Source organism: Lonchura striata, chromosome 3, assembly GCF_046129695.1.
Source record: "Lonchura striata isolate bLonStr1 chromosome 3, bLonStr1.mat, whole genome shotgun sequence".
In the NCBI taxonomy this organism is placed as follows: Eukaryota; Metazoa; Chordata; class Aves; order Passeriformes; family Estrildidae; genus Lonchura; species Lonchura striata.
The window spans coordinates 51320166-51342511 of NC_134605.1; the positions used below are offsets into that span (position 1 = coordinate 51320166).

General features: G+C 40.5%; 1 protein-coding gene across 10 annotated transcripts in view; it reads right to left on the minus strand.

The window, feature by feature from the left end:
• Window positions 1-22346, minus strand: part of NHSL1 (NHS like 1) — a 180291-nt gene that overhangs the window by 11730 nt on the left and 146215 nt on the right. For 6 of the 10 annotated variants that reach the window (XM_021553097.3, XM_021553106.3, XM_021553103.3 and 3 more), the window contains exons 4-6: window positions 17254-17446; window positions 12237-12368; window positions 106-3522 (exon numbers count right to left, since the gene is read on the minus strand). In XM_021553097.3, coding sequence (XP_021408772.2) covers window positions 106-3522; window positions 12237-12368; window positions 17254-17446 — 3742 coding nt within the window. The remainder of the gene's footprint in view (window positions 1-105; window positions 3523-12236; window positions 12369-17253; window positions 17447-22346) is intronic. The other 4 variants (XM_021553100.3, XM_021553104.3, XM_021553098.3 and 1 more) reach the window with 3 other exon arrangements.

Here is a 22346-nt window from a genome sequence, read left to right on the forward strand (position 1 = left end):
CCCTCTACAGAATGCCATCTCAATGCTAGGATTGCTATTCTCACTCCCCATCTTCTTCAAAATAGCTACTGCTGCATCTGAATTAGTCAGAGAAAAGAGACTTACCACTTTCGTTCTCTTGAGATAGGTGCCCGTCAGTATTACTGCCACCGTCTTGGCTGCTGCCTGAACTGCTTCCTTCATCAAAAGCAGACTGCTCCTCCTGCCTGGGTTCTTCTTGAACTGGTGATGCAGCAGGCTGTACCACAAAGGCATTCGCTCCCACTGTCTCAGAGAAGGTGAATCCAGCAGCTCCTCCCTCAGGAACCAGGCTGCCAGAGTCCATCTCGCTAGAACCGAGTCCATCTGTAAGACAATTTCTCGTCTCCTCAGAGTGTGCAAGCACAGCGTCTCTCTTAGTTGGGCTTCCGGCAGTATCACTCACTTCAGCTGCTTTCTCCACTGTAAGGTCTAACTGTGGAGGTGGTACCAGAAGGAACAGTTTGGGTTTCTTTGAAATAGGAGGTGGTTTTTTGCTTGGCAATACAACCTGAGTCTTGTCAGGAGATGCTGGTGACCTCTGAAGTGACATCCCAGAAGGAAGGTCTTCACTTTGCACTGAGGACTCAGGTGTATCATCAGTGGCTGACCCCAGAGCATCAGCTTCAGAAGATTTCTTTAGACCTACTGCACTCACAGGCTTTTGATTACTGTCAAGCACAGGTGTGTTCTCAGAAGGAATGAGAGAACCCCGAGACAGTGATGCAGTTTGAACTGCATTTTTAAATGAGGTGCCTTGAGTTTTCATTTCCTCATCGCCTAAGCTGGTACTGAGTTTCAGTGAGAGAGATGGCTTTAGCAAAGACTGTGATGATGAATTTGCAGTACCCTTTTCCTGAGAGGTGGTTTCAGAAGCAGATTCAGTTGATGATTCACCTTCTGTCGATTTTTTCACAGACCTCAACTGCACCATTTGCAGTGCTTTGGTGGTTACTAATGGCATCACAGGTCTTGATGAATCTTGCTTGTTGAGTGGCTGTTTCACTGGACTGTAGCAAGAATCCTCCTGGTTGCGTTTCTTAAAAGAATACTGTGGGTACATTGCTGCACCTTTTGTTATTTTGGGATCAAGAGGTGGTGCTGGTGGTGGGACAGCCAAGGGGCAAGAAGGAGGAGGAGGAACAGGGGAAGAGAACGAACTGATGGAGGCTTCTTGTGGGAACCATGAGACAGTCTGGGCAAAGGTAGAACTTACACTGGCTTCCGGCGGAGGAGGGGGGAACGTGGGAGAGGTTGACAATGGTGACAGATCCATTACTTCTGCTGGAGGAGGAGGAGGAGGAGGAGAAAGCTCAGGGCAATGCTGAGATGTTGGAAGAGGAGGTGGTGGAGGAGGTGCACCAGAATCCACAGGAGGGCTCAGGGTAGGGTCCAGTTTCTTCACACTCACACTCCCTTCAGCAGATGTATTTGAAGAAAGTGAAGTGGATGACGAAGACATGGAAACTGAAGACAGAAGAGAGGATTTCCTTTCAGGCACTTTAGGCTTCAGCTTGGATTTCCCATTTCCTGATGATGCAGACTTTACAAGTACAGGCACTGGAGTAAGCGCAGTGGGTGTATTGGACTGGCTGGAGTACCCACTCGATGGTGATGTGACTCGGTGGGACTTCTCTGGAGAAGCACTCTTTGGTTTGGCCAGTCCACTGGGCACTTGTGGCACAGAGGCCCTTGAGCCATCACTGAAGTGGCTGATGCTATAATCGCTGAGAGCAGATGAAGTACTGGCAGAATGGGTCACTGGAGATTTCACTTGGTCATCTGCCACTGCAGCATAGTCGCTGTAGTAACCCCACTGGTCAGCATACTCTGACTTTATGCTACTTGTTTCACTCTGGGAGGGAGTGACTGTGCAGATGGAGTACAGGTTTGGAGCAGTGGTGGACATCATGCTGCTGCTTGCACTGACCGAGCTTTGGCTGCGGGAGCGCAACACCCAGGGATCCTCATAATCACTGCAAGGGCTCTGGGAAGGGGAGCTGCCATTTTTGCACTTGAGATTCAGCTGCAAAGAATGCTGGAGAGTGGCAATGAGGGTTTCATCAAGTATCTGTCCATTGGATTGGGCTTTTTTCTTAGGCATCCTTCTGAGTGAGTCTGTTCTGGATGGTGGCAAAGGTGGCTTCTTTGCCTTTTTAAGTGAGATGTTTCTTGCAAGGGATTTTTCACCTTGGCCTGAGTGGTCATCCTGATGTTTCTTCTCCTTTCCTTCAAAGACATTTATCACACTGTCTCTGGGGTTCTCAAAACCATTAGTACTGTTGCATGGCATGTCTGCATTCAGTCTGGAGTCCATATGCATGGAGCCATAATAGCCATCCTGGTCCACAGAATACAGGGAAGTAGAATCATCCCTGACTGATGTCCTCTCCAGGCTACTGCTGCTCAGGTTGCTACCGGGCGTGGCACAGCCTGGTGTTGTACAAGCCACCTTGCGTGAAGGGGTCTCAGTGTTTTCTGAAGACTTGTACAACCAATGCTCTGTGCTGCTCACTGGTGCCGGTGCTCGCTCCCCAGAATAGCTGGATTCACTTCGACCATCACTGTCCTGAGAAGGGCTTGCTAAAGCAGCAGGGTTCCTACAGCTGTAGCTCATGCTCTGAGACGCAGCCTCTGCATTCCCAGGAGTGTTTAGAGAGACAGCAGAGTCACCAAGAGAAAGCATCATGACAGTGTTAGATGGGATGGTATCTGAAGTCTGTGAGTGACGAGTGGAGCTACTCTCACTCCAGTTACCACTTGAAGAATGGTGATCTTCCTTCCCACTTGCTGCACTGCTGGCAGCAGGATTGTCTCTTGGATTTGGAAAGGCAGTGGAGCTGGAAATTTTACTATCCAATGATCCAACACTCTGGGCAGCATGAATAAGGATAACTTCCGAGGAGGATGACAGTGTTGCATTGGGTATGATGCTTGTTGAGTAAGTGGCATGAGGAGACACCACACATGCTGGGCTTGAGGACTTCTCACTATCACAGCTTCTCACCTCTTGGGACTTCGGCCTTGACAGGGTCCCCATCATGGGATTATTCCTCAGATGCACAACACTATCATCCACTTGCAATTTACTTATCTGGTGGGGTAAAGTGCCAGCAATGTCTTCTGTCTGCCTTGACATCATGCTCTGTGTCTGATCTAGGGACTGGAGAGACACTCTCGCACCAACCCGAGGCAAGCTGTGGAAACCTATGTCGTTATTTTGGCGAGAAGCAAATATAACTGCAGCAGAATCACTCATCACTGACATGTTTCCAGATGAGCTGGAGAACTGAGACATTTGTGCTGCAATTCCTTGTCCTTTCTGTGCTCGTATTCTTCTCATTGAAGGGGGCACAACTTTAACTTCCTCCGTCTGGCAGCTGGTGTCCTTGGTTTCAGAGCGCTGCACAGCAGAGCGATAGCTGTCCAGCCTCCCTAGTGTCGAACAGTGATCTGGGACATACATCGAATGCCCTCGGAAATCACTTTGGCCAGTACCAACTGCTGGAGTCAAAATAAAATAATTATTTCTTGACGCGTAAATTCACATTTATCTTCTCACTCATTAAAAAAAAAAAAAACAGTAACCCAGCAAACTGCTTGATCCCCATGCTCCTGCAGGTTATGCCTTCTGAAGAAGAATCTGCAACAATGGATTTTGCAGAGGCATCATCTGTTTTCTGCATTTCTCTTCCCTTTTTCTTTATTACCAGGAACCTTCTGCTTACAGAATCGTCTGCGTTCCTGCCGCACATTCGACACGTGAAATCCTCTGTTTATGACATGGTAATAATTTCCATAGTAATCAGTCGTGTCAGAAAGCAAGTAGTACTGTTTGACTTCCAGTAGGCAACGCAGCAGGAACAGACAAAAGCCTGAGAAACGTGAAGTGTCTTCCCATGCTAATGTCTCATGCAATAAAGAAAAGGGGAAGGAAATCTGGAGACTAATATGAATAAATGGATCTACTTTTTATAGGCATTACACTTCAGAAAACAGTATTTCAGAGACACAGATAGCTCTCAAAGTCCTGCAGTTTGTCTGAAAGAATGCTAACACATGGAAACATGCATTGTTTTACCACAAGTAATACATATGCTGCAACAGCATTCATATAAGGATTATCCAACACTGCAAAGAAAACCATTAGAGAATGTTTCGCCATACAACTGCTTTCTATTTGTCATAAAGGAAAAACACTATGAACTGGGGGAAAGAAACAGCTGGTATTGATGGTTGTCTCATCCTCAGCACCATCAGGAAATAAAAAAATAACCACTTCTTCTACAAGAAGGAATAATCATGTATTGACATAACTTCCCCCACCCCCAACTTGGAAGACAATGGAAAATTAGTTTTAGTTCAATTTATAGCTATCACTGGGTCATTGGAAAGGATTTTAGGGCTCTTTTAAACTTACAATTATATTGGTAGCCACCTTTTAAAATCACAAACCAGAGGACTGCTTTGAAATTAGTCTGTGTAAAGCTGTTGCTTTTGAGTTCAGCTGCACTGCTGTATAAATAGCAAGAGAGAGGCAGGCATGCTGCTGGAGATGCTGGTAAGGATGCTACACATATGTCACTGTGGGGGAGAACTCGTTATTTCAAGTCTCTGCCTTAGTGAGTATCAGGAGCAATAAAGTAGCATGCCTGAAAGGAATGTTCTCCTTTCATATTTACTGTATGAAACTGTATTGGGAGGATAGGTATTCTTATCATGCAGCTTTAAAAACACCACTTAAAGGACATTTAATCATCCTCATTCTAGGCAGGCAAAAGAGGCATTTAGGGTAAGGAAAAGAGGGCTCTGAAAAGACTACAGTTAAAGCAGCACACACAAAAAGGATCGTTTACTTCTTTTCCTCAGGCATGTAAGTAGTCTTTCAGCAGCTTGAAGCCTAGTTAGCTTGCTTTGTGTAAATTCTCTTGCTCTCATAAAAATGCAGCCTCTTTCTGCTTCTGGTAGAGCTTTGCTGCAAAGCTAGATACTCAGATGCTGGCAAATGTCTTGGATAATCTAATACAAAATACTGTCAGAACAGATGGACTACTGCAGCCAACCAAGAGAGGGATTTGCATATTCCGTATACAGTTATTAAGAACTGTACAGTAAGAAAAATAATCATCCTTTCCAGGTATATTTTTTTCTATGGAATCAGTGCACCCCTTTGGTTAAGACAGAGAAAAACATCAAAGTAGACATTACAAATGTTTCTGGAACCATGACATCACCGATTTTAACTGTTGGTCAATTAAACATATCTGGTAACTAAAATCTTCATGCCAAGACATGTAAATAACCAAAGAGATGGGGTATTTTTCTTCTTCTGACACTGTGAAACACACACACACACACACACACACAAACACACATGCAGACAAGACAAAAGGATTGTGCTGGTGGAGAATGAAGCTGTCAGCACTACAGCAAGTATCTAATACTGTCACCCACTGACTTGTAGCTGAGAGCATCTGTATGTGGTATGTCTGTACTGTATTCATAGAGAAAGCTAAATGCACCCCCTTTCACAAGTAGTATAATGCAGATGGGTGTTTTATGTCTGTTCAAAATGTTACTGCTAGAGAAGGTAAATGGCAAAGTGAACCAATGCTGGACTTGCTAACCTCACCTTCTCCTTCCAAAACAAGGAAAGTTAGATTCATTAATTGGGACATTCTGTCCATGGTACATGTACAGTGATGTCTGTAAAATAAAATTAATGGCACTGAATATAAAGGCCACTGAATAAAGGAGGACACTGATGGCTATACCAAAATGCCTGGTGCAGCAGTTCCTGCCCCTTCTCTTGGCACAGACCCCAAAAGAGCCTGGGCACTGCTGGCTGCCCCAGCCAGAGCAGAACACTAACAAAAGGGCAGCATAACAACCCGCTGCAGGATGCTGCTGAGAACAGTGTTTACCTTGGGTTTGTCACCAGAATAGATGTCATTTATGGTCCAGCCTAATATGCTCTGGGAAACTGCATAAATTGACACAACAGCAACAAATGTTCACAACCTCAATACTGCAGGGAAGCCCATCAGGACAAGTCTTTGCACTGGTGTGGGGCCTCTTCTAGTTAGAATGATTCAGAGCCCAAATAAACACAGGATTATGGAGGGCAAGACAGCCCAGCTTCAGACAGATAAACTACACGGCTACATCCTTCAATCCTTCTATGGGATATGGTCAGGGAAGGAATTTTGCATTGTTGTTACTATTACAGGAACACAACTTTGAGGTTTTAAGAAAATTTGTTTTAGAAATGCAGAGTTTATTTTTTTTTCTTTTTTAGAATTCTGAAACTCTATCAGCAAAGCTGTGAGGATTTACTCTTTTTATAGTTCTGTTTTCTGAAGAGGGACAACAGAAATCTGTAGGGAAAATGGTTCAAAAAACCAACCAGAGGCACATTTAAGACTCAGGTATACTGGTAAAATGCTGAGGTGTTTATGATTTTGGTGAAATTCAGAGGATGGTTGCGAGGAGTATTTTACTTGCCATTTACAAATGCACTGTAAAACTCTCATTCACCTCTAGAGTAATACTGGAAATTAAGGATTTTCAAATCCCCTTAAAATCTTTTTTGGACTGCAGCTAGAAGCTAATCCCATTCTAAGGGACAGCTCAAACCTTTGACTAATACACTGATAATGCTAGATTGTCAGAAAACACCTACTTAAATAAATAGCAGTCAGAAGATAGAAGATATCTGCAACACCAAAATCCTTGAACAGAATCAGATCTTTTAAAGAATACCATCCATATGTCAATCTAGTTGCAGGGAAAACGTGTGAGCAGACTGCAGCAAAAAATGCTGCAGAACCAGACATCAGGTTACAGATGTTGAACATTATGAAGTCAGAAGTAGCTGCAAACTGGGTGCATGATAAATATGGCTGAAAGTAGCAATTGTCCTGTCTGCCTTTTGCATTATCCTGTGTCCAGCAGCACTGCAGTCAGTGCCATGTCCACCACAGGAGACCTGTATCTATGCTCTTTTTCTTCTTCATTACCCTGCTATGCTGCAAATTTCTCTTATGGCAAATGCTCTTCACTAATGTGCATGTTCAGTGCAGGTTCCAGCAGCTAGTAAAGTACACCCACTCTGTGGACTCCAGTAGTCACTAGTGTTGCTCATTAGAGAGGACAGGGATTAAGAATGACAAATCTGGCAAAACTGATGGGAAAGAAAGTGTGTCTGTATATAATCCCTGGGGTCTAGCTACTAGCAGCCCTGCTGTGACTCCAGCTGATCTGGTGGCACCAGCAGCTCCTTGCAGAGAATCACATGAAAGGTCCTCTGCATTGAAATGAGCATGGAAAACTGAGGGTTTGTAAAGATAAACAGTGTGTGTGTTGGTGTCACAAAGCAGATGCCTGTTTCAACGAGAACAAAGAAGTAGTCTCTCTTACCTTCTGACTAAACATTTCTAATGTAAGCACTTGTCTCTTATGCCACAGGCACATTCCTAAGGTGTGTTCCTCTGCCTGCTCATGCCCCACCTAGCAATTCTCCTGCAAACATGGTAAACTGGCTAAGTCACTGTGCAGGCACCACAGTTTAGTGCTACAAAAAAACCCCAGAGATGCTTATTCTGTTTTACCCCAGCAATTACAAACTGAGTGATTTTAACAGATACTCAACAAGGAACAGACAACTACACTGGGCTGCTAATGGCAATTTTAAGGAATTTTCACTGTGCTCTATGAAGCATCTGTAATCTCTCAGAGAGGAAGAAAAATATTGCAGGGAATCTTGTGCAACTTTTCAGTACTGCCAGCTAAAAAAAATCCTGCATACTTGCACATATCACTGCCACTCTGAAGGGCAGAATTCTGATGTAAATATCAGGAATTCAGGTTTTCTTGATTCTGTTCATTTCTCTAACCTATCAGCCTCTGGTGAAGTTTATATTCTTGGCATCTGTGTTTTTCATCCTCCCAGTATCAAAAAGCAGATTATACCTGCTTTCTAACACCTGATCTATAGATGCATAGTGCTGGAAACGTACAATTGTGAAAAGGTAGAAACCCAGTGTTAGTCAAAAGGCACAGTAACTTTAAAACAGAGATACTCTCTACAAAGACTGCTAAAGTTCCAAACAGAAGCAGGTGCAGAATTACTTGGCTGAAACAGCTGGGTATTTGTGTGGTATTTCTGTAGGACCAATGGGTATCGGAGACTTTTCTTACCCATGGGATCTGTAAGAATGATTGCTAGCCCTGGAGGGAACTAACTGGAAAAGAGTATCAATTAAGACGCGTTTTTTAATAGAACAGCTGAGTTTCCAAAGATTACAAGGACTCAATTGCCCCCATGTTGCTGAGATGGAATTTTTTCCTCTCAGGCATGTCAACAGAGAGCTTCAACAGTCCCAAATGATACCTGAGACATCAATTGGTACCACCAGGGGTCTGAGCTGCACAGCAAGAAAGCAAATGAAGGACTGACAGTTGAGGTGTCAGTTGTTTCCATACCCATAACTAACATGAGATCCTACAGGTGAGAGTGACCTACTGAAAAAGTGAGATAGGAAAATGAACCTTTATGTCAAGAAGGGGAAAAGAAAGTACATGGGGCAAGAAAATCACAGAACCAAAAAGACTATGAATTGCATCTCTAAGATGTAAAAAAAGGATTGGAAACATGGAAACATGGGGAAAAAGGATTTAAATAATATAAAGGAAGCATAAAATTAAAAGACATTTTTGGAAACCAAGAAGACAGAAACTTTCTGTTTGGATTAAAAAAAACATCAAAATGCCTGTCAGAAGGAGGAATCAAAAGGTGGAAAAGTTGAAGATGATTTCCTCTCCCCTGTTCTGGTGGGGTATGTCTATTAGGAACTGTGGTGGAACTGATAGTCAGGTCTGAGACCCGCTCCTCCTGCAAGACAGGGAGAGAGTCTGGGACATCAGAAGCTGGCCACTGGTGTCTGGGATTGCATTAGTGCAGAGCTCTGGAGAAACACTGACAACCAGGTAACTTAGAACTTCCACAAAAAGAAAATTAGTCTGAGCCAGACCCTAGAGCACTGACACAAAGAAGGGACCGTGGAAAGGTGGAAAGCATTTTGCTGCCTTATTTCATCTGGAGAGTTGGAATGCATGAAGGGAGCTGATGATAACCAAGAGCCAAGAAATGTGAAAGGCCAGTGACAGGTTCTTCCAGAGGTGCTCATCTCTACCACACTTCTGTTTAGGAATCATCTTCTTGTCTGAGGGGGGGAATACAGCTTTGCATATAAGGTACCATCTGAAGAAGACATCTAGAGACAATGGATAATGGCAACAGAGCAGAGAAACCAAGAGCACTTGAAGTAAAACATCTCTAAGTGTCTTGCTCTTTCTGCCATTTTGATCCAACAGTGGCTCCCATTAAATATGTATGTAATAGTTATGTTCTGTAAGACAAGGAAGGTAATTCAGAAGTATGCAGAACTAATTCTTTTTCGTTGCTGTCTCTGGCAGAGAGAAGAATGCTTTACCTTCTCCTTCTCCTGTTACTTTGGTTACTTTACGCTCCTAAATAGTACTGAGAGGGTGCTGCAGTTAAAAAACAACTTCAAAAAGTAATTGCCATCTCTAAACTGGTAGACACTTCACATTCTTACTGTGTCTCAGAATCCCATTTATCACATTGCATTTATTTACGCAGAATTTTTTATGCAGAATTTTCCAGTCTACACAGAGAGACTGGTTCATTGCTGGAAGACACCTGTGAAAACATAACAGCATTTCAATGCTAAAAAAGCAGGAATGTTTAAAGATACTTTGAGCACACGGGTGAAGTTAATGTTTCCTTCCAGTATGTCTGGCTAAGTTCTATGAGGGCACCACATCCGGTGAGCTCAGGCCAGCAGCCAGTGCAGGCTTTCTCTTCTGCTTAATCTCTTCTGTTCCAAAAGACCCAAAGCAGCCAAGGGAGAACCCCAGCAGCTTGGCCTCACAAAAGTTCTTCTAGGCTCTCTCACAAGAAATGAAAATAGTCCAAACCTGGTTGAAGCTTTGAGGTTCTCTCAAGTTTCTGCTTCCTTCTGAAGGATAAACAATAGGTTACAAGAATCTGCTGTATATGTTGGTTATTTAGCCTGCACACAGCAACTCTAGTGTACCAAGGGATTTTAATCTTTGTGCAAATATTATAACCATTTGCAGCAATGCTTTAGAGGAGAAACAAAGAGATTTATTCAGCTGAAACCACAGGGAGAATGTCAATAGGCATAATGAAATTGCTTGATTTGGAGTTTAGTCCGGATACTTGTTCTGATCAAATGAACTGTGGAATGTTTTAAAACAACTCGTTGTTTGTTTTGGGACAGTGTAAGAGAAATAGGGAACGGACTGCTACAGAAATATTTGGGGAGTGACAGGGGAGAAAGACAGAAAATACACTGAACAGGGACTGGGGAGACTTGCAGTTATTCCCAGCCTTGCCAGCAGCTCGGTGGCTGACTGGCTAAGCCACTTCAACAGTATGTCTGGTTTCCCCAGGTATAAGATGATATCACTGTTTTCTAGTGCACTTTCTGTCTTGTAATGGAAACCAATACACTAAGAGGATGGATATTGCCATCACAGAGTTCTCCTGGCATACAGTTTTCTCCCTGGAAGAGACAGAACCACCCTGGAAGCAACATGGAGCTCCTCAGACAACTTATGCCTAAAGCAGATGGCTGAAGCCCTATGTGCCTGCAGGCTGGGGGCCAGGGAACCATCCAGAGAGAGCTACCACAGTGGGATACTGGCAGTCCACAATTTAAAATAGAAGCCAAGGAAAATCCTCAAGCAGTGCAACATGAAATGTGCTCAGCACAGACATGAAAGATGAAAATCAAGGTAAAAACTTGTCACCCTTAGTGAACAGATTGGTGAAAGTCATAAACTTCTTTTAATGTATTAATTGAAGAATTCTTTTTAGGATAGATGCCAACTGCATTCTCAGTTTACTCCACCAAATGCAACTACAGTTGATGTTTTCAAGCATGAAACATCTTTTAGAAATGGTCACAAATGTAACCTTTACATTTTGTAAATGCTTTCTTGAGGCAGAGGATTCCAATGGCAGAGCACTGTTTCATTACAGATGCTGAAGGAGCACAGTTCCACTCACAAACTTCTCTGTATGTAATTGTCTGTTTCTTGGCTTTCTCTGTGCCTGAACTTCTAGCTCATTTCAAACCCATCCAGACAAGCTATAGATTTTTGCTTCTGTTTCTGAAAACTCCAGAAAAATAACCAAGAACTGAAAACATAATTAAAAATAAATAAATAAATAGATGCAACATGCAAGGTAGAATAACTTACTGAAATCATCATCAATATATGAGATGATTTCACATGTAAAGCACCAAAATTAAGTTCTGCCAGACTATTTTAAAACATATTATTTCTCTATGGAGGAAAAAAAAAAAGGGGGGGAAATACTTTTATCTGTGAAGTTATAATATGGGAAAAACTGATTTTTTTTAATAAACTAAAATAACACAATTTAAATCACAGAATTCTGCAGAATGTCTGAAAGATCTCACAAAATTCAGATTGCTTCATCAGCTTTGAATTCACTATTACCAAGTGGGAAGGAGACAGCCACATTTATACTACTTCAGGCAGTTCTCCTTCCTAATAAACCAAACTTACCTGGGTTTATTAGCTATTCCATATATTCTAAAGGAAAGTTCCCTTTCCTTTAGAATATATGGAATAGCTAATCAACCCAGGTAAGTTTCTGCCAATCAAGTAACGCTGATACTTAAGGGGTTGCCAAAACTGAACTGGAAAACAGGCTTTCCACTCTTGATGCAATCCTTGGCAGATTCAGGAAGTTATCCATGAATTGATTTACTCCACTAAGTAATTACTCACAAGCCAATAAATATGCCCACTTCAGTTTTGCTTTGGTGAACATCCTGGAAGAGATGACCAAATCTGAAGGAAAGCATTAAAGTCCAGACACCTTACACCCCTGCAGATTTTCATTGTACCAGTACACCATTTTCCAAACACCCTCTTCCCTTTAACAGATGGAAGTCAACAGATTAAAGGTCCCAGCTTCCCAATGCAAGAGATGGCAAGGAGGCACACACATATTTGGAACTGAAATAGGCTATCAGACTGTATTTGGTTTCATGAGCACTGGTGATATTATTAGTCAAGTAATGATAAGCAGTGATAATGAACAGTGGATGGAATACAGTTCTGATGAGCCATACCTAGCTCCTTTTGTATGTTGTCAGGGATTCCTGTAATAGTCTTTCTCCTTTTGACTTTCTTCGGCCGTCTTACCACCGTGTCTGTGTAAATTAGAGACCGCCGAATGCTGGCTTGGCGGTCGAAATTCTCCCCTAATACATGGTAGAACAAGCAAAGCAACATTACTTCCAAGCACACTGACATCATGCACTTTCTTCCACTAGTTTTGTTGTAGAAATGGAAAAAAAGGCATTAATAAATGGTGTTAGCTTGGTCCTACAATGAAGGTTTACACTGAAGGAAGATACAGCATACTGTCACAGTAAGGCTTTAGACACAAATATCTATTACACAGTACTACATGTTTTAAAAGGAATTTTGACTTCCTGAGGCCAATTCATATTTGGTGAGAGCAGCTCTAATTCCACAAGCAAAGAGAATCCTTGCTTTTTCTGGGGTTTTGTTAATTTATTTTTAAGTAATGAGCTGCAGAAAAAGCAAATGTGCTCATGAAAATGAAGGATCACAGTGGCTTATGCAGGAACAGACATTGCTATTGGCAACAGCTATTACAATGCCTTTGCACAGCTCCATCATTAATTCGCATGAGGCCCTTTTTTTCATTCCAAGTTCCTCTGAACCTGTCAAGTGTACCGCATTTCTGGTGTTGATCTTTTAATGCGAATACAAATAAGAACTACGGAGCACACAGAGATCAAACTGATCTTGTGGACTCATACATATTTCAGGGTGAAAGCTGCTTAAAATTGAAACTCTGCAGATGATTATAAAAATATACAATGCCAGGAGCTAAAAAAAATGTGTAAGTGCATTTTGCCAGACAAAGCCTTATGATGACCATGTGCTGTAACATAATGGGACCCAGAAGCACCACTATCATAAAGCAGCTTTTATTTAGAAATTCACTTTTGTTTAGAGGTTTATAATCTGGTCATTTCAATAGCAGTAAGATAAAGACTGCACTATAGAGCATGAACTAATTCTCCACCACTTTTAAACTTTAACAGATACCCCCTGTAGCTCACATGTAAGGTCCCTTTATAAAAGTTTAAGCATTTTAAAGCACTGCTCAATGTCTTTTAGATCATCCATTTAAAACTTAAAGGCAGGAAAATACTGAAATGCATTGTACATGTTTTTTTCCATTCTACACTTTTTTTGAAAATTGATGACCAAATTATTTACCTCTAAAAAGTGATTAATGCACGGCAACTAATACATCATAAAAATTACCCCTGTCTGACTGCACATCAGTACGATGTGTGTCATGCGAGTAGCACAGAAAACCTCATTACCTCTGTAACAGTTAAAGATACAGTCATATATTGAAGTATAGCATGTGGACTTGTGAAAATGCAAGGAAAAAAATGTAGCATTTTCATTTACCATGTTGTAAATATAAAGACTCTTACTCTGTTTGACCGGAGCCTTGACCACAGGCTGCACTTTTGCTGAGTGGAATCTTTGCAGTTACAAAATGTCAGTTTCATCCAACTTTTGGATTGACTGAAGTCAGATTAAGGGAGGAAGGCAAACCCATGGGAACTACAAAATTAAGAGCTATGGATCCCACTGGCTTAGTGGTAGTCCTGAAATATCCTGTCTCGGGCAGCACCACTATTAGGATGTTACAACTCATATGGGGCAAAAGTCAGGACATCAGGTTATTCTGTCCTGTAGGATGATAAAAATAATTCTAAACACATTATACAAATCAAACAGATTTTAAGGATAAAGGTTTGCATCTCTGAACATATCTCTATCCACTCAAAGGCCAACAATCATGCCCAAAATGGTGAGTTGCAAGAAAACTGTAACGTAGCTTTGAATAAAGCCCTGGGATAAAATGTAAGTGGTAAGCACAGGGTGCAAACAAGGAAAGAGTCTTTTAAATGAAGCCTCAGACAGCACAAACAGGATGGTCATGGGAAAATGTTACTGCGTCAAATGACCCACAGTAATTTGTTCCAAATGAGCAACCTAAAAGCTAATTCAACCAATCCATCTTTAATGGCTTTTGATACACAAAGGCCACTATGTAAATCTGTAGCATTTCAAAATAGCAACTTCAGTGAAATCCAACAAGCAAAACCAGAATGTCTCAGTATTTTTTTTCTTCCTTCACTGTCATCTTTTTCATTTTAGAAAATATCAATGCTAAGTATATTTTACAGATTTAGGAATACTTTTCTCCTTCTCTTATAGGTTTGTAATACATCATCTAGGTATTCCTTATATACTTTATTAAGTTGTCCCTCATGCAGTATACTCAGTTTCCTTGGATTCACAGAAAATATTTAAGTATGCACTTAAATCTCAATGAAGTCAGTCAAGCCGGACTCAAGCAAATACTTAAATATTTTGCAGGATCCAGCCTGGCAGTGAGCACCTCCACCATTACCAGACTCCTCCATCTGTAAAGAAAGTTAGGTCCGGAAAGCCCATGAACACACACCATTATATATTTTTTATATATATATATATATATATATATATATATATATATACACATATATATCTTTTAACCCACAGGATATATAAATGCAAAGACTGGCCACCACTGAAAAATACAGTCTATCCCCTTCCAGAATAAACCTCCACCCAAGCTGGAGAGACCAAAACTGCTTCCAAATCTGGATGTCAAGTCAGCAGCTGGTAAGCCTAATGCAATGCCCCTGCACCTTCAGGCTATCCAACAGATTTTTATGACTACTGTATTAGTTGCAATCTGTTCACCAAAGAGCCCTGAAAGTTGAACTCATGGAGCATTTATTGCACAGACACGTGAGAGGCCTTTGTAGCAGAATCACCACTAATGCACTGCTGAAAACGTTATCAATTGCCAGCAGCCTCTTCAGAGGTTAACCTTTTATTTCATGCCAGGAGTAATAAAATGGAAGTTTTTTGACCTCTCTTCTGGGAGAGTAAGGAAAAGAGAGTGTGAAGGGAAAAGCCAAATCGAAACAAAAATCCTCAATGGTTTGTTCTATGTTATGTTGAACAAACGGCACTGGATTTCTTGTCAGGTTTTTTCCTGCCTCGTGCAGTAACATAAGGAACTTCACAAAATAAAATTACTCTGTATGTGGGAGAGCAGAGGAAGGGAGCAGATTGTGACTTTTTAAAAGGAACAAGGACAGCAGCTTTTTCTGTATGTCGTGTGGGGCTCACATGCTTGCTTTGTTTCACAGTGGCAGTATGATTATTTCAAGGGAAGGGGAATGGTGGATCCAGGAGACCAGATCACATGGTGCAAGAGCAGTCTTCCTTTCATGCCCTGCCTTTCTACTGCTTCCAATTTCCATGTTTAGAAGGTAGTAAGTGCTCAATCATACACTCCAGAAAAGTGAGATGTAATATGCATGTGCACCATTTCAATCGTAAAAGCTGGGAACTGCTGAGTTTTCTGAGTCCTGGCTAATCAATCCAGGGGACACAAATTTTGCTACACTGATCAAATTATGCAGGTTGAAGTCATGAGTATAATTTATCCAAACAAGGTAATGTTCCACATGATACTGAATAAATTCTATGAGTTATTTGATCCCTTTATCTCATTTTTCTTTTCATGTGTTTACTTCTCCCATATCTTTTGCAGTATGCAGGGTCATTAAATCAAAAAACAGATTACTGTTTCTCTAAGTATACTGTGTTCCTGCAATCACAGTATCCAAAGCTTATTGATTATGTCAGCTTATCCGCTGTTCCCATAACTTGGTCTTCTGCATCTGTACCCTGAATTCCCTAGATAATATCAACTGGCCTAGTAACATTTCAGCACTGCATGTATTTTCCTTTTATTAGTTTTTCAGAGGTGGAGTATTCACCATTTCATGTTGTCTTCATCTGTTTACTTCAAATACTTTCTGCTATTGAAGGAATAATTTCTTGTTGATTTCTAAGAGCATGCTCACGTTAGAGCTGTCCTGTTCCTATACTACTAGGATATTTAAATACTATTAAATAATACTTATTAAAATACTAGTTTATTAAAACTACAAGTGAAAAAAAGCATTGGTAGTCATGAAGGGAAAGATAATCTAATTTACTTTCAAAACAAAACCAAACATTGCAAACGATTGATTGTCAGAGTAAGCATGGAGTCAGAGCACACCATATGGCATTTGAAATAAATTGGATATTGAATATCATCCTGGCTTTGGCAGGCAAGCAGGCAGTTATTTGAATTAACTAATAAGTTATTTGAATTAACTAATAAGATACAAGCTTGATATTGTGCATAAAAAATAGGTTATTAAACTGAAGTGATAATGCCATCTTTGACATCTTTCTATTTTACCCACAACGAAGTAGCTATCCTGCATTAGGCTTTAATGTAATTTAACTCCTCAGAGTGAGAGTTCTGCAGCTGTAAAATCAAAGAGCATTTTCAAAATGAAGAGTTAATACACAGTTCATAACTAGAAGATGTGGACTATGATTATGTAAGTGGACTGTCTTACCTTGACTATTGTTCAAAGGTGTAGACTCATTAACTTTTGCTGTTCTAACCCTACTTTCCTTGACACCTGAAACTTTTGTTGCTGATAAAAATGAGACCCTAGAGCTTCTTTTCGTGATTTTTGTAACATTTAGTCTTTTGAACACAGAAGTTCCTGACAACCTTCCTTAAATAAAATTCCTAGAAGAAAATCTTTAAATAATATCAACATTGGATAAAACTTAATTTTCAATTACGTGTCCTCAGTGCAGTATTCAGCAAAACACTACTATTTATCAGCTCTCTTTTTGCACTTTGTGAATATTTAATGTTGTTTCAAACCCACATTTTTTAACTATCTCCATTAATGACAGTTTTAAGGGATTTTGATATTTTCTAATTAAGTTCAGGTTGACTATTAAATGCAAAATGGTTTTCATAGAAAGGTGTAGTAAGTAATTTAAGATTCATGCATTGAATATATGAGTGTCCAAAGACTAGCCAACTGTACGGATCCCCTTTCATCTCTGCCCTCTCTCATCAGTGTAATGCAATTAGTGAAATTAAAAGCCTACCAGTCACATTAATAGGAACCACATCTGTTTGGACAGCTTGTGCTTGTTGTCGCATTTTCTCTTCTGGTGTTGGCAGCGGGAGAGACTTAGTCCAGTTGGTTTGGGTGTTGATATCTGATAATTCATTTGTAGCCGGACTTTTAGGCCTTTTGATGGTAATAAGTTTTTCTTCTTCATGGGGAGAGACAGGACACTACAAACAGAAATACATACAACACTGTGAGTTTACTACTAAAAAAATAGGACTATGGTATTACTAAGGTGTTGCTGCTGTAGTCAGCACTGATTGCTTGTGGAGCAAAACATGTCTTCACAAATATCACACTTTGACCTACATAAAGAGCAGTTTTGAAATACACCAAAAAATGCACAATAAAACATCTAGTTTGTATTTTTTCAAGACGTTTGATTAGTCTAAGGAATATATACCAACAAAGGAGAAAGGAGTGCTGTTGCACATAGCAAAGCACTGTAACTACATTTTACACACTGACACTGCAGAGATTAACGTCTCTCTCCCTGCACCAATGTTTGCCTTCCCTTCCCTTCTGTTCTCACCTCCCCATGCCCTATTATAAGAGATTTGAGCACTGCTTTGTTCCAGCTGCACTAGGTTGTACAAATGCCTAAGGTTTCAGCAAGAATCCTGTTATCAAAAGACAGATTTTAGTAGAGCTCAGTAAAAGAACCAATCAGCATAGTCCACAGAATCATCAGCCATGGATCAGTAAGGAAAGCAATTAAGTTTGCTTTGGACTTGGAGAAACTCATGCCACAGTTCAAGGGGTTACTCGTTTTTCAGTGGTAAATCACTTAATATTATTCATAGCCACAGAGCTGTAATTTTAAAAGTCAGTTCTTCTGAAAGTGGCACTCGGAGGCACACTCAATTCTATGAAGTGTTTTATTTAAGAAAAAACAAAACAAAACAAAACAAAAACCAAACCAATAAAATAAAAATCTTTCTGCACAAGAAAAAGAGGTTTCAGCAGCTTGTGCAAATCACTCTACCAAACTTATAAGCCAAAAAAAAACATTTCCTCTTGGGGAGTAAATCTGTTTTCATTACTAAGTTTTTGCTTGCATGCCAGTAATGGCAAAGAAAGACATAGAGAAGCTTCTTACTGACAGGACAGTACTTGTCCATCACTAGGGCTTCTAGCAGGTGGTCACAAACCCAAGTGAATGTGAGAGAAGCAGCAAGGCACTCCAGGGAATCCCAAGAACAGGAGAGGAAGGAAGACCTGGAGGGAAACCAACCAGTCTTCTTCTGCCCCCAGACAAAACAAGAGAACATGGAAGAGGAGTTGCATTGCATTTGCAGCACTAGCAGATATTTCTCTGCAACCTCCCAACTCCTCTGCTTCAGAGGAGTTTGCTTTGGGACGCTCCTCCCTACCACCAGACCAGAATTACCCCCCTCTTTTCTTTATTACTCTCTCCCTTTGGAAAATGAAACACTACTCAGAACAGGGTTGTCAGTAGTGGGCCACTCCCTCTTCCCCCCTCATTGCTGCACAGGCATGGAAGGAAACATCACAGCTATTTATAACAGATGGATTTTTTATTATTGTGGGTGTTCAGTCCAAGTGATCTGTTTTCTCTTGAAGATGAGTGCTACAAAAAAGACATGCCTAAACACTGTACTGCAACCACTGTTAATCATTTCTGATTTTAATTTCTTCCTGTTACTATGAGGAGTTCCCACTGTTTATAAATAAATAACCATTTATTTATTCTGTTATAGTTTGACTCTATATTCTTTAGGACAGAGTCCAACACTTTATTAAATAAAAAATAAAAATAAAAGCAACTTCCAGGCAAAAAGCAAAATAAAAGTAAAACCTCTTCAAACAACACTGATAAAACATTTTAGTCAAAGAAACTATTACTAATATTATTCTGTGGTTTAGAACCACACTTCAAAATATGGGAGCTCTTCTTCAAGGAAATAATAGATTTCTGACAGCCTTCAATTTTTTTCCTAGAGGGACTGTGGAAGGGATAGATGCTGCTCTGCAGGTAAGGGCTCAGCCCAGTGAAAGCCCTGGCAGTTCTATCAATACAATCTTCCTGGAAAACATCAATATTTTTTCAGGCCTCTGCTGTTTCTAAAAGGCTCTAAACCCAAGTAATAATATGATGTGCTTATCTTTTTTTTGAGAGTGTGTCCATACACTGTACACATACAATGTGGGCACATACATATGTACTTACAAACACAAGTACTTTCCCACCTCAAATTACCCAAATTCATAAACACCTTCATTAACTTAAGAAATCTGGGACAGGAATGCTACTGAAGAAGGAAAAGCTGCCTCCAGGCCATGCTTCCCCCAGTTAGCTTTAAAGTGATTGAGAGAAAGGGTTTGTAAGGAACATGGCAGGGGGGTTATGGCCCATCTGCCACAGCAGGCATGTGTATATGCACTTGAAGAAATAAGCAAGGGTTGAGGCAAAGAAGTGTTGCTTACCATGTTCTACAATGAGCTTTTCTCCACCTGAATCAAGGAGACCAAGGGAGACACCTCAAGCATAATTTTGCAGCTTGTTTGGGATGAAAATAGGCACCAGTGACCTTCAAATACACTGCTTACTTGATACCATCAGTATGTGTCACCTTCAGACTGCACTGCAGTGCCAGGTCTCAGCTGCCATAGAGCAGTCTCTAAGGGCCACCCCAGTACATTAAGTGGCAGAGATACTGGTTATAAAGCCATCCTTCCTTTTCAAAGAAATTATCCAAGCCAAGCAGAAAAGGTTTTTTGTTACAGCATACAAATAGAAAAACTAAAGTAGTAAAGCATCTGCTACAAGGGAACCTTAATTATTCAAAGAATGTAGAACATCAATCAGAAATTTTGCAGAATTAGAAGTTGATAAAATTGGGGACAGATGGGAGCAAGACAGACAGAAATGAGTCAGGTTATATGAGCATATAACCAATGAGAAGCAACAGAAAACCTAATGGTGCAGTTGAGTTCACAGCAGTGTCAGTGAGAACAACCTCCTGCCACAGGACACACATATGTACTTCTACAAAACAATTCAGTAGAAAAGGTGGAAGTGGTTTTGGGTGTAGGAATAAATGTTCACATTTCAACTGTAGGTACATTTTCCGTGGATCCTGAAGAAACATGACTGTCACTACTTTTTTCCAAAGTACTCTTAGTGATAATGGTACACGTGACAAAGCTGTACACAGCTTTATTACACATAGAGGAAGGGCAGCAACTCATCTTTCAGTCTTCTTCAGACAGAAATTATTCACCTATATAGTCAGGATGAAAAAGAGATTTATATATTTTTAGCAAATATTCCCAGATTTACAGCACGGAAGCTCGCTGGAAGAGGCAGTGAATTGGTCCTGTGTGACAGGAATGTCTTCTCCAGTCAGGTCTGTTACACTGGAAGTAGAACAAGGCATAGCTGATCATAAACTCTATGTTCATAAATTGGCCCAATTTCTAAAGTATCTCTGAGTCTTAATAACTTTACTGCTAGTCTTAAACACCCAAATCTCTAGAATGAGTTGTTACACTCATCTCCACAGAAAAATTTCCTGGAATTCGTTCTTTTTCATGGACAAGGTAAGGGGTAAAGGTGGGATGTGAAAGCAGCAGCCTTGGACCTTGCAGTGTTTCTACAAACATGTTCTAGCAGGGGAAAAAGCATGAATCTTCAAACAGGAGTAAAAATAAGAATCCAGGAGAAAAATGGCCTATAAATATCCTGTAGACAAGCTATATGGCTCGGTAAGCTGGAGCCTCTCTGACGCCTTGTTGACATATTGTCCCCCAGCCAACTCAGCTGCTGAGATACAACAAAAGAGTTTCACTATCTCAGCACTTTCATGCTATTTGAGAGGTCCCAGATGACAAATGAGTTTATGCTATGTATCTTGCAGCACTCTCTGCCTAAATAATCTGCTTCTTTTAAATCCTTTTTATATAACAGGGGTTTATACTACAGTATCTAAAAAAAGACGGAACCTCCAGGAGGAGAACTTAATCCCTACAAATTTTACTTTTCAGCAAAGAGACTTCAAACTTCTAGTCATTACTGTCTACTAAAATCACTTCTAAAATTATAATTTATCAGAAAAACAAAATAGAGGGAAAAAAGCCCCAGTGTTGCAGACAGCAGCCATGCAAGTTCAGCTGTCTGTTATATGTGCCAATATCCTATTTCTGCCTCCAATGTTTTACTAGGTTTGATTGCTTCAAGAGCCATTTTCCCAACACCAAGAGATCAAGACAATAACAGGGAAAAGAAACCCAAGACCCAAACCTAGCCAACTGAGAATGACACTTCACATGCCTAATTCAACCCATGGGTTTCACACGCTCTCATGGAATACTGCCACATTATAAATTTACACTTTAGATAAATTTGTCATTAGACTTGATTTGGTGTCCTCTAGACCAAGGTCACCAGTCTATTTCCCACAGTTTTCACAGAATATTCCATTTCATTACTTCTACACACCGATCTCCAGTTGCACTAGCAAACACTGCTATCCTACTGAATTCTTCACTTCATAACCTTCATTGTGTCTCAGTAAAGAAAGAACTTTTTGCCAGTGAAATTACTGACTATCAAGCAAATTATTACCTTAACAAGCACTGCTGAAATGTTCTTTTCTTCTTCCTCTACTCTGTGGTAACGGGATGAAAAACACAAGAAGATCTGTACTGTTTGGAGCTCTAAAAGCTCTATCTGCCTTAAGACAAAGGCCAATGAATTGTGTCAAGGTAAAATTTAAATGTGAAGATACATAGAGCAGATACTTTTTCCTGAATATTCTCTCAGCACTGGATGGATTCCTCGCCCTTCAAGAATGTACCCAGTTGCTTTCTAAACCTGTGTAAACTTTTACCACCCATAATTTACCCCTTACCATGCACAGTCTGAGTATGCGATGAGTGAAGAATTACCCTCTTTTCTTTGTTCAAAGACTTTCTGTACTCACTTCCTTATGCTTTGGCATTTCATGTATTATGAGCTGCTGTTTCAGCTCAGTAAATGGCACAGTATTTAAAAAATCCAAACCCCTGGAAATGGTATAAAATGCATGTGCTCCTTACAAGAAC